We start from the raw sequence: 13913 nt of genomic DNA, 5'->3' as shown, positions 1-13913 counted from the left end.
TAAAGTGGGCCACCAGTACTTCCCAGCAAGGCAGCGCACCGTCCGACCGATGCCAGGATGACCAGAGGAGGGTGACGTATGAGCCCAACAGATCAAACAATCGCGGACATCAAACAGAACGTACAGACGCTCAGCTGGACACTCAGAGGGAGTGGGCTCTGCACATGACGCCCGCTCAATGTCCGCGTCCACCTCCCATACCTCCGGTGCCACCAGGCGAGAAGCTGGAATTATGGATCCGTGGACCGCTCCTCTTATTAACACAGCCGGGACAGTGTGTCTGCCTTAACGTTCTGGGAACCTGGTTTGTAGGATAGGGTGAAAACCAAGCGGGTGAAAAACATGGCCCACCTTGCCTGGCAAGGGTTCATTCTCCTCGCCGCCCAGATGTACTCCAGATTGTGGTGGTCAGTCCAAATGAGGAAAGGGTGTTTAGCCCCCTCAAGCCAATGCCTCCACGCCTTCAGTGCCTTGACAACAGCCAACAGCTCCCGGTCCCCCACATCTTAGAAAAGAAAGCACAGGGGCGGAGCTTTGGTGGCGTACCCGAGCGCTGAGACAGCACAGCTCATATCCCAGCCTCGGACGCGTCCACCTCTACTATGAATGCCAAGGAGGGATCAGGATGAGCCAGTACAGGAGCCGAGGTAAACAGAACCTTCAGGTGACCAAAAGCCATGTCCGCCCCAGCTGACCACTGCAGTCGCACCGGTCCCCCCTTCAGCAAGGAGGTAATGGGAGGCACTACCTGACCAAAACCCCAGATAAACCTCCGGTAGTAGTTGGCAAACCCTAGGAACCGCTGCACCTCCTTTATCGTGGTTGGAGTCGGCCAATTACGCACGGCTGAAATGGGGTCATTTTCCATCTCCACCCCTGACCCGGAAAAGCGGTACCCTAGGAAGGAGACTGGAGTGTTGGAAGAACAGACATTTCTCCTTCATGTTCTAACAGTCAACCAAGCACCCTGCGTACGAGGGACACATGCTCGGAGTAGTGGAGTATATTAGAATGTCATCTATATACACCACTACACCCTGTCCGTGCAGGTCCCCTGAAAATCTCATCCACAAAGGATTGGAAGACTGATGGAGCATTCATTAACCCATACGGCATGACGAGGTACTCATAGTGCCCAGAAGTGGTACTAGATGCTGTCTTCCGCTCACCCCCCCCCCCCCCCCCCCCCGGATACGCACAAGGTCGGAAGTGCTCCTGGTCCAATTTTGTGAAGAAGCGCGCCCCGTGAAGTGACTCTGTCATACTGGCGATGAGAGGTAGCGGGTCACTGTATTTTACTGTAATCTGATTTAAACCTCGATAGTCAATACACGTAAACCTCCATCCTTCTTCTAGCCCATCCATTTTTACCTACCTCATCCTCATACTGTTTTTATTTATTTACTTTTCTGCTCTTTTGCACACCAATATCTCTACCTGTACATGACCATCTGATAATTTATCACTCCAGTGTTAATCTGCAAAATTGTAATTATTCGCCTTCCTCCTCATGCCTTTTGCACACAATGTATATAGACTCCCATTTTTTTTCTCTACTGTGTTATTGACTTGTTAATTGTTTACTCCATGTGTAACTCTGTGTTGTCTGTTCACACTGCTATGCTTTATCTTGGCCAGGTCGCAGTTGCAAATGAGAACTTGTTCTCAACTAGCCTACCTGGTTAAATAAAGGTGAAATTAAAAAAATAAAAAAATAAAAAGTTGTGTTCTATCTAGTAGATACCATTATATTTGTGTTCTATCTAGTTGATACCATTATAGTTGTGTTCTATCTAGTAGATACGCTAAAAGTTGTGTTCTATCTAGTAGATACCATGATAGTTGTGTTCTATCTAGTAGAAACCCTCATAGTTGTCTTATATCTAGTAGATACCCTCATAGTTGTGTTCTATCTAGTAGATTCTATGATAGTTGTGTTCTATCTAGTAGATACCATTATAGTTGTGTTCTATCCAGATACCCTGATAGTTGTGCTCTATCTAGATACCCTGATAGTTGTGTTCTATCTTGATACCCTGATAGTTGTCTTCTATCTAGTAGAATCCATGATAGTTGTGCTCTATCTAGTAGATACCATGATAGTTGTGTTCTATCTAGTAGAGTCTCTGATAGTTGTGTTCTATCTAGTAGATACCCTGATAGTTGTGATCTATCTAGTAGATTCTCTGATAGTTGTGTTCTATCTAGGTTATACCTTGATAGTTGTGTTCTATCTGGTAGATACCCTGATAGTTGTGTCCTATCTAGTAGATGCTCTGATAGTTGTGTTCTATCTAGTAGATACCATTATAGTTGTGTTCTATCTAGTAGATACCATTATAGTTGTGTTCTATCTAGTTAATACCATGATAGTTGTGTTCTATCCAGTAGATACCATGATAGTTGTGTTCTATCTAGTAGATACCCTCATAGTTGTGATCTATCTAGTAGATACTCTCATAGTTGTGTTCTATCTAGTAGAGTCTCTGATAGTTGTGTTCTATCTAGTAGATACCCTCATAGTTGTGTTCTATCTAGTAGATACCCTCATAGTTGTGATCTATCTAGTAGATACCCTCATAGTTGTGATCTATCTAGTAGATACCCTCATAGTTGTGATCTATCTAGTAGATACCCTCATAGTTGTGTTCTATCTAGTAGAGTCTCTGATAGTTGTGTTCTATCTAGTAGATACCCTCATAGTTGTGTTCTATCTAGTAAATACCCTCATAGTTGTGATCTATCTAGTAGATTCTCTGATAGTTGTGTTCTATCTAGGTGAAACCCTGATAGTTGTGTTCTATCTGGTAGATACCCTGATAGTTGTGTCCTATCTAGTAGATACCCTGATAGAACACAACTATCTAGTAGATACCATTATAGTTGTGTTCTATCTTGTTGATACCATTATAGTTGTGTTCTATCTAGATACCCTGATAGTTGTGTTCTATCTAGTAGAATCCATGATAGTTGTGTTCTATCTAGTAGATACACTAAAAGTTGTGTTCTATCGAGTAGAAACCCTCGTAGTTGTCTTATATCTAGTAGATACCCTCATAGTTGTGTTCTATCTAGTAGATTCTATGATAGAACACAACTATCTAGTAGATACCATTATAGTTGTGTTCTATCTAGATACCCTGATAGTTGTCTTCTATCTAGTAGATACCATGATAGAACAAAACTATCTCGTAGATACCCTGATAGTTGTGTTCAAAATAGTAGATTCTCTGATAGTTGTGTTCAGCAATTTAAAACTTGGCTGAATTACTTATTTACTAAATACCTAAATAATCACACAGAATTACATATACACAGGATGGAACATAAATCGATTACTACTCATGTCATGAAAGACAAAGTCCCTAGCTGACGAAACCGATATGACGGCTGATTACACAAAGAAAGGGTGTTAGGTTTGAATGAAAGAGTGGGAAGACTGAGGGACAAAGGGACAAAGGGGATTGGGTCTCTATTGGACCTTGAGAAGCTATGCCACCGTAAATATAGAATCTTATGCAATCTAATAACTACCCATTCAGAAAAGGAAAATGCAAGATATATATTTACACTGACCTGCGCTTCGATAGATGGGTTGAAGATGGAAAACTGGTTTGCCCAGCAGAGATCGCCCTTGTCCTTTGTAGAATATTTCTGGTCCTAGTGTTGTAGAGCTGATACGTTGAAGTACGTGTCCTTTCCTAGGCCACGTACGCTTACAGCTGCAGCTGATAACTCAACGCCTAGGATGTATCACTTCTTCAGTGAATAAAAGTTCAAAGTTCATACCAAGTTGCCATACTCAGCTCGTGCTGTATTCTGGCTGGTCTAGTCGAAATTCATCCTTCCAGCATGGTGATCGTCACCTCCACGTTGAAAGTAGCCCTTTTAAACATATGGACACAAGTCCTCACATCGTCGGGAACTAATCTTGACTTCCGTCAACGGGCTTTTGTATTGGGAGAGAGAAGGGCGTGTTTCATAGTTCTCAACCAACGTCTGTTCACATGGGTGTGGCCACTGAGTGAGCATAGTTTACTTATGAAAACAATTCTCTCATTTAGAAGCTAAAATTACATTTAATCTTTTCACAAATAGTTTCATATTTAAATTGCACAACAATTCCATGTGAATCTGATAACTAGAATGTGTAGACTTTCCAAGATACAATTTATGTCATCCTATCATCAGATATAATGTCCCAGACAACAACTGATCTGAGATCTTATTCTTTAAGTACCAACAGACACTTTCAACTGGTTGGATTACAGAAATATTGTACCTTTCCCCAACCTTTTGATGTTACCATAAACAGGGCAAAGTCATGACACCATAAATATACAGCAACTTTGAGGAGTGGGGAGTGGGACAACATTCCACAGCCCACAATCAACAGCCTGATGAAGGAGATGTCACGCTGCATGAGGCAAATGGTGGTCACACCAGATACTGACTGGTTTTCTGATCCACACCCCTACTTTTTTTAAGGGATCTGTGACCAACAGATGCATATCTGTATTCCTAGTCATGTGAAATCTATTGATTAGGGCCTAATGAATTTATTTCAATTGACTGATTTCCTTATGAACTGTAACTCAGTAAAATCTTTGAAATTGTTGCATGTTGTATACATTTTTTTCAGTGTAGATATTAACATAGTTTTGTTGTTGTAGGAGCAGCGACAGGAAAAAAGGAGTAGTTTCTCTCCATGGAAACAGGTGGCAGTATTGGAAGCCAGGGAGAGGGTCCACACGCTGGGCAACATGACCCCAACAGATACCTACCAGATACGCATCACAGCTGTCAATCACAGAACCCTCGGACACCCCTCCCCCCCAGAAACACCAGGTGAGTGAGATATATTATTACTACTATTATTGTTACTACTATCATATTATTATATTCTATTATCTTAAAGAGGGGGGAAAGGATACAGAGGGGGAGAGCGACAACGAAGGGGAGAGGGACAATGAGAGGCTGAGAAAGAGAGAGAGGAACATAAATTTCAACCTACCAATTAGGATTTGGCTAAAAATACTTGAATCAGTCATAGAGCCCATTGCCCTCTATGGTTGTGAGGTCTGGGGTCCGCTCACCAACCAAGACTTCACAAAATGGGACAAACACCAAATTGAGACTCTGCACGCAGAATTCTGCAAAAATATCCTCCGTGTACAAGGTAGAACACCAAATAATGCATGCAGAGCAGAATTAGGCCGATACTCACTAATTATCAAAATCCAGAAAAGAGCCGTTAAATTCTATAACCACCTAAAAGGAAGCGATTCCCAAACCTTCCATAAAAAAGCCATCACCTACAGAGAGATGAACCTGGAGAAGAGCAAGCTGGTCCTGGGGCTCTGTTCACAAACACAAACACACCCTACAGAGCCCCAGGACATCAGCACAATTAGACCTCACCAAATCATGAGAAAACAAAAAGATAATTACTTGACACATTGGAAAGAATTTACAAAAAACAGAGCAAACTAGAATGCTATTTGGCCCTACACAGAGAGTACACAGCGGCAGAATACCTGACCACTGTGACTGACCCAAAATTAAGGAAAGCTTTGACTATGTACAGACTCAGTGAGCATAGCCTTGCTATTGAGAAAGGCCGCCGTAGGCAGACATGGCTCTCAAGAGAAAACAGGCTATGTGCTCACTGCCCACAAAATGAGGTGGAAACTGAGCTGCACTTCCTAAACTCCTGCCCAATGTATGACCATATTAGAGAGACATATTTCCCTCAGATTACACAGATCCACAAAGAATTTGAAAACAAATCAAATTTTGATAAACTCCCATATCTACTGGGAGAAATTCCACAGTGTACCATCACAGCAGCAAGATTTGTGACCTGTTGCCGCGAGAAAAGAGCAACCAGTGAAGAACAAACACCATTGTAAATACAACCCATATTTATGCTAATTTATTTTCCCTTGTATACCTTAACCATTTGTACATTGTTAAAACACTGTATATATATATAATATGACATTTGTAATGTCTTTATTGTTTTGAAACTTCTGTATGTGTAATGTTTAATTTTTATTGTTTATTTCACTTTATATATTTACTTTATATATTATCTACCTCACTTGCTTTGGCAATGTTAACACATGTTTCCCATGCCAATAAAGCCCTTGAATTGAATTGAATTGAGAGCCTAGAATGAAAGCCAAGAATGAAAATAACATTACAATAATCTGTAGCTACTATTTAACTCTATAAAGACTGACTGCTAAGTTAAAAGGCTACCAAGCTTGCAAGGAAAGAACAGACCCGGATGCAACATTAATTAGCACTGAGGTGTGAAATGAGAGGTGTGAAGCCGCTGAGCCCAATAACGGCAGCAGAGTTCCTCCCCCACCCAAATGCCTTGTCCTCTTTGGCCCCCTGCTCCAGGGTTTGCCCACAACAATGCTGCTGCCATGTTGCTACCATTTTAATGTCATGTTTGTAACGCTACCATGATGTGTTGTCATGTGTTGCTGCCTTGCTATGTTGTTGTATTAGTTCTCTCTTTATGTAGTGTTGTGGTGTCTCTCTTGTCGTGATGTGTGTTTTGTCCTATATTTTTGTAAAATTTTTACATTTTTAATCCCCTGTCCCCGCAGGAGGCCTTTTACCTCTTGGTAGGCCACCATTGCAAATAAGAATTTGTTCTTAACTGACAAGCAAAATAAAGGTTAAATAAAACATAAAAATAAAATACAGGAAGAGGTGAGATATCTGAGGTGTGATAATGAACCACTCATGAGAGAGCTAGACATCCCCCCCAGAGAAGAAAACAGAACAGCCTTAATACCACAACAGGACAGACAAGGCAGGACACCCTCCCCCCTCCCCCGACAACACCCCCACACCCACAGAGGACACACAAAAGCCAAAGATTGTGCTCCTCATTGACTCAAATGGTAAATACATTGATGAGAGGAAACTTTTTCCAAAACACCAAGCGGATAAACTCTGGTGTCCGAACACCCGGTGTGCCCTGGAGTTACTCTCTAGCAGGCCCACCTCTACAAGGCAGCAGTCCCCACCTTTGACAGGACCTTGAAGGACATCACCCTCCAGCCCAGCCCCAACACCAAAAACAGCTTCTATCTCAAGGCCATCAGACTGTTAAATAGCGATCACTAGCACATTAGAGGCTGCTGCCTATATACATAGACTTGAAATCACTGGCCACTTTAATAAATGGAACACTAGTCACTTTAATAATGTTATAATATCTTGCATTACTCATCGCATATGTATATACAGTATTCTATACTATTCTACTGAACCTGAGTTCATCAAATCAAATTAAAAATTTTTTGTCACATGCGCCGAAAACAACAGGTGTAGACCGAACAGTGAAATGCTTATTTACAAGCCCTTAACCAACAATGCAGTTTTAAGAAAATACACAAACAAAAGTAAGAGATAAGAAAACCAAATAATTAAAGAGCAGCAGTAAATAACAATGGTGTAACAGTTTAACTTTCGTCCGTCCCCTCACTCAAACCAGGGACCCTCTGCACACATCGACAATTGACACCCACGAAGCATCGTTACCCATCGCGCCACAAAAGCCGCGGCCCTTGCAGAGCAAGGGGAACAACTACTTCAAGGCCTCAGAGCGAGTCACGTCACCGATTGAAATGCTATTAGCGCGCACCACCGCTAATTTAGTTTATTTAGTTTATTTTTTATTTTTACAGGGACAGTGCACATTAATCAACGTTTCAGTAAAAGTGCCGGTTTTAGCCAGCCGGCTAATTTTCAAGGAGCGGGAGACTAATCCGGACGCTTATAAGAAATCCCACTACGCCCTGAGAAGAACCATCAAACAGGCAAAGCGTCAATACAGGATTAAGGTTGAATCCTACTACACCGGCTCTGACACTCGTCGGATGTGGCAGGGCTTGAAAACTATTACGGACTACAAAGGGAAACCCAGTGACGCGAGCCTACCGGACGAGCTAAATGCCTTTTATGCTCGCTTCGAGGCAAGGAACACTGAAGCATGCACGAGAGCACCATCTGTTCTGGATGACTGTGTGATAATGTACACAGAGAGCTAATATAAATAATATGCATTTACAATCTTTCCTGGCTCAAAGTGGAGGAGAGATTGACTTCATCACTACTTGTTTTTGTAATAAGTGTTGACAAGCTGAATGAACAAAAGCGGTCTGTTTAAACTACTGGCACACAGCTCAGACAGCTTGAACAACCATGCATACCCCACAAGACATGCCACCAGAGGCCTCTTCACAGTCCCCTATGATTTCCGGCGCCGTCAGAGATGGCCGCCTCGCTTCGCGTTCCTAGGAAACTATGCATTTTTTATTTTTTTTTACATGTTATTTCTTACATTAGTACCCCAGGTCATCTTAGGTTTCATTACATACAGTCGAGAAGAACTACTGAATATAAGAGCAGCGTCAACTCACCATCAGTACGACCAAGAATATGACTTTCGCGAAGCGGATCCTGTGTTCTGCCTTTCACCCAGGACAACGGAATGGATCCCAGCCGGCGACCCAAAAAAACGACTTCGTAAAAGAGTGAAACGAAGCGGTCTTCTGGTCAGACTCCGGAGACTGGCACATCGTGCACCACTCCCTAGTATACTTCTCGCCAATGTCCAGTCTCTTGACAACAAGGTTGATGAAATCCGAGCAAGGGTAGCATTCCAGAGGGACATCAGAGACTGTAACGTTCTTTGCTTCACGGAAACATGGCTCACTGGAGAGACGCTATTGGAGTCGGTGCAGCCAGCTGGTTTCTCCACGCATCGCGTCGACAGAAACAAACATCTTTCTGGTAAGAAGAGGGGCGGGGGCGTATGCCTTATGGTTAGCGAGACGTGGTGTGGGCACAAAAACATACAGGAACTCAAGTCCTTCTGTTCACCTGATTTAGAATTCCTCACAATCAAATGTCGACCGCATTATCTACCAAGGGAATTCTCTTCGATTATAATCACAGCCGTATATATTCCCCCCCAAGCAGACACATCGATGGCTCTGAACGAACTTTATTTGACTCTTTGCAAACTGGAATCCATACATCCTGAGGCTGCATTCATTGTAGCTGGGGACTTTAACAAGGCTAATCTGAAAACAAGACTCCCTAAATTGTATCAGCATATCGATTGCGCAACCAGGGCTGGCAAAACCTTGGATCACTGCTATTCCAACTTCCGCGACGCATATAAGGCCCTGCCCCACCCTCCTTTCGGAAAAGCTGACCACGACTCCATTTTGTTGATCCCTGCCTACAGACAGAAACTAAAACCAGAAGCTCCCACGCTGAGGTCTGTTCAACGCTGGTCCGACCAATCTGATTCCACGCTCCAAGACTGCTTCCATCACGTGGACTGGGATATGTTCCGTATTGTGTCAGACAACAACATGGACGAATACGCTGATTCGGTGTGTGAGTTCATTAGAATGTGCGTTGAAGATCGTTCCCATAGCAACGATTAAAACATTCCCAAACCAAAAACCGTGGATTGATGGCAGCATTCGCGTGAAACTGAAAGCGCGAACCACTGCTTTTAATCAGGGCAAGGTGACCGGTAACATGACCGAATACAAACAGTGTAGCTATTCCCTCCGCAAGGCAATCAAACAAGCTAAGCATCAGTATAGAGACAAAGTAGAATCTCAATTCAACGGCTCAGACACAAGAGGTAGGTGGCAGGGTCTACAGTCAATCACGGATTACAAAAAGAAAACCAGCCCCGTCACGGACCAGGCAGACTAAATAACTAATTTGCCCGCTTTGAGGACAATACAGTGCCACTGACACGGCCTGCAACCAAAACATGCGGCCTCTCCTTCACTGCAGCCGAGGTGAGTAAAACATTTAAACGTGTTAACCCTCGCAAGGCTGCAGGCCCAGACGGCATCCCCAGCCGCGCCCTCAGAGCATGCGCAGACCAGCTGGCTGGTGTGTTTACGGACATATTCAATCAATCCCTATCCCAGTCTGCTGTTCCCACATGCTTCAAGAGGGCCACCATTGTTCCTGTTCCCAAGAAAGTTTGAGTGCTCAAAGTGCTTTGAGAGACTAGTCAAGGACCATATCACCTCCACCCTACCTGACACCCTAGACCCACTCCAATTTGCTTACCGCCCAAATAGGTCCACAGACGATGCAATCTCAACCACACTGCACAATGCCCTAACCCATCTGGACAAGAGGAATACCTATGTGAGAATGCTGTTCATCGACTACAGCTCGGCATTTAACACCATAGTACCCTCCAAGCTCGTCATCAAGCTCGAGACCCTGGCTCTCGACCCCGCCCTGTGCAACTGGGTACTGGACTTCCTGACGGGCCGCCCCCAGGTGGTGAGGGTAGGCAACAACATCTCCAGGAAATCTCCAGGAAATGTCTTCAGGAAACAGCAGAGGGAACACCCCCCTAGCCACATCGATGGAACAGTAGTGGAGAGGGTAGTAAGTTTTAAGTCCCTCGGCATACACATCACAGACAAACTGAATTGGTCCACCCACACAGACAGCATCGTGAAGAAGGCGCAGCAGCGCCTCTTCAACCTCAGGAGGCTGAAGAAATTCGGCTTGTCACCAAAAGCACTCACAAACTTCTACAGATGCACAATCGAGAGCATCCTGGCGGGCTGTATCACCGCCTGGTACGGCAACTGCTCTGCCCACAACCGTAAGGCTCTCCAGAGGGTAGTGAGGTCTGCACAACGCATCACCGGGGGCAAACTACCTGCCCTCCAGGACACCTACATCACCCGATGTTACAGGAAGGCCATAAAGATCATCAAGGACAACAACCACCCGAGCCACTGCCTGTTCACCCCGCTATCATCCAGAAGGCGAGGTCAGTACAGGTGCATCAAAGCTGGGACCGAGAGACTGAAAAACAGCTTCTATCTCAAGGCCATCAGACTGTTAAACAGCCACCACTAACATTGAGTGGCTGCTGCCAACATACCATCTACTGTATCTTGCCTATGCCGCTCTGTACCATCACTCATTCATATATCTTTATGTACATATTCTTTACTCCCCTACACTTGTGTGTATAAGACAGTAGTTTTGGAATTGTTAGTTCGATTACTTGTTGGTTATTACTGCATTGTCGGAACTAGAAGCACAAGCATTTCGCTACACTCACATTAACATCTGCTAACCATGTGTATGTGACAAATAAAATTTGATTTGATTTGATTTGAAGTCCAAAACAGGCTATGGGAGGTGCACAGTACTACATACAGCCATATCTACATGGCTATTCCTATTCCACATCAAGTAACTGATGCAAGCAATAACATTTTATTTTAAAAAACAGATCAAAAACACTGTATAGAACAGCGGGGACTGTGAAGTAACACAAACAGGCACAGACACATGCATACACACACACACGATAACATACACACTATACACACACATACAGTGGGGCAAAAAAGTATTTAGTCAGCCACCAATTGTGCAAGTTCTCCCACTTAAAAAGATGAGAGAGGCCAGTAATTTTCATCATAGGTACACTTCAACTATGACAGACAAAATTAGAAAAAAAATCCAGAAAGTCACATTGTAGGATTTTTTATGAATTTATTTGCAAATTATGGTGGAAAATAAGTATTTGGTCAATAACAAAAGTGTATCTCAATACTTTGTTATATACCCTTTGTTGGCAATGACAGAGGTCAAATGTTTTTTTGTAAGTCTTCACAAGGTTTTCACACACTGTTGCTGGTATTTTGGCCCATTCCTCCATGCAGATCTCCTCTAGAGCAATGATGTTTTGGGGCTGTTGCTGGGCAACACGGACTTTCAACTCCCTCCAAAGATTTTCTATGGGGTTGAGATCTGGAGACTGGCTAGGCCACTCCAGGACCTTGAAATGCTTATTACGAAGCCACTCCTTCGTTGCCCGGGCAGTGTGTTTGGGATCATTGTCATGCTGAAAGACCCAGCCACGTTTCATCTTCAATGCACTTGCTGATGGAAGGAGGTTTTCACTCAAAATCTCACGACACATGGCCCCATTCATTCTTTCCTTTACACGGATTAGTCGTCCTGATCCCTTTGCAGAAAAACAGCCCCAAAGCATGATGTTTCCACCCCCATGCTTCACAGTAGGTATGGTGTTCTTTGGATGCAACTCAGCATTCTTTGTCCTCCAAACACGACGAGTTAAGTTTTTACCAAAAAGTTATATTTTGGTTTCATCTGACCATATGACATTCTCCCAATCTTCTTCTGGATCATACAAATGCTCTCTAGCAAACTTCAGACGTGCCTGGACATGTACTAGCTTAAGCAGGGGGACATATCTGGCACTGCAGGATTTGAGTCCCTGGCGGCGTAGTGTGTTACTGATGGTAGGCTTTGTTACTTTGGTCCCAGCTCTCTGCAGGTCATTCACTAGGTCCCCGCGTGTGGTTCTGGGATTTTTGCTCACCGTTCTTGTGATCATTTTGACCCCACGGGGTGAGATCTTGCGTGGAGCCCCAGATCGAGGGAGATTATCAGTGGTCTTGTATGTCTTCCATTTCCTAATAATTGCTCCCACAGTTGATTTCTTCAAACCAAGCTGCTTACCTATTGCAGATTCAGTCTTCCCAGCCTGGTGCAGGTCTACAATTTTGTTTCTGGTGTCCTTTGACAGCTCTTTGGTCTTGGCCATAGTGGAGTTTGGAGTGTGACTGTTTGAGGTTGTGGACAGGTGTCTTTTATACTAATAACAAGTTCAAACAGGTGCCATTAATACAGGTAACGAGTGGAGGACAGAGGAGCCTCTTAAAGAAGAAGTTACAGGTCTGTGAGAGCCAGAAATCTTGTTTGTTTGTAGGTGACCAAATACTTATTTTCCACCATAATTTGCTAATAAATTCATTAAAAATCCTACAATGTGATTTTCTGGATATTTTTTTTTCATTTTGTCTGTCATAGTTGAAGTGTACATATGATGAAAATTACAGGCCTCTCTCATCTTTTTAAGTGGGAGAACTTGCACAATTGGTGGCTGACTAAGTACTTTTTTGCCCCAGCTAATGTGGATCCATAATACATACAGATACAAATTGATGGAAAGTGGTGTTCGGGGAAAAAATACAACAATATAAAATCCATGGACACAAACAACAAGTGTTTGGTTACAATTGGCAAAAAACACACACCTTTCTTTCCACGGGCCGTGGGGTGAGACAGGGATGCACCTTGAGCCCCACCCTCTTCAACATTTTTATTTATTCTTTATTTTACTAGGCAAGTCAGTTAAGAACAAATTCTTATTTTCAATGACGGCCTAGGAACAGTGGGTTATCTGCCTGTTCAGGGGCAGAACGACAGATTTGTACCTTGTCAGCTCGGGGATTCGAATTTGCAACCTTTCGGTTACTAGTCCAACGCTCTAACCACTAGGCTACCCTGCCGCCCCAAGGGCACAAGAACAGTCTGCAGCACCCAGCCTCACCCTACTAGAATCTGAAGTCAAATGTCTACTGTCCCCAACCAAGGAGGGCCTATACAGCAGCACCTAGATCTTCTGCACAGATTCTGTCAGACTTGGACAGTGACAGTACATTTCAGTAAGACAAAAATAATGGTGTTCCAAAAAGGTCCAGTTGCCAGGACCACAAATACAAGTTCCATCTAGACACCGTTCCTAGAGCACACAAAAACTATGCATAACTTCCATATCTATTGGGTGAAATACCACAGTGTGCAATCACAGCAGCAAGATGTGTGACCTGTTGCCACAAGAGAAGGGCAATCAGTGAAGAACAAACACCATTGCAAATACAACCTATAATTATGTTTATTTATTTCCCATTTTGTACTTTAACTATATGCACATAATTACAACACTGTATATAGACATATTAACTTCTTCGATATAGGGGGCGCTCTTTTAATTTTGGGAT

General features: G+C 43.4%; 1 protein-coding gene across 1 annotated transcript in view; it reads left to right on the top strand.

Annotated features, from left to right (window-relative positions):
- LOC109881512 (V-set and immunoglobulin domain-containing protein 10-like 2) overlaps positions 1-13913 on the top strand; it is a 53394-nt gene that overhangs the window by 16919 nt on the left and 22562 nt on the right. The window contains exon 6 of the mRNA XM_031809092.1: positions 4674-4848. Within this exon, the coding sequence (XP_031664952.1) occupies positions 4674-4848 (175 nt within the window). The remainder of the gene's footprint in view (positions 1-4673; positions 4849-13913) is intronic.

This window comes from Oncorhynchus kisutch, linkage group LG29 (genome assembly GCF_002021735.2).
Source record: "Oncorhynchus kisutch isolate 150728-3 linkage group LG29, Okis_V2, whole genome shotgun sequence".
In the NCBI taxonomy this organism is placed as follows: Eukaryota; Metazoa; Chordata; class Actinopteri; order Salmoniformes; family Salmonidae; genus Oncorhynchus; species Oncorhynchus kisutch.
Note: the sequence above shows the minus strand (reverse complement) of the source record. Positions and strands in the feature narration are given on the sequence as shown.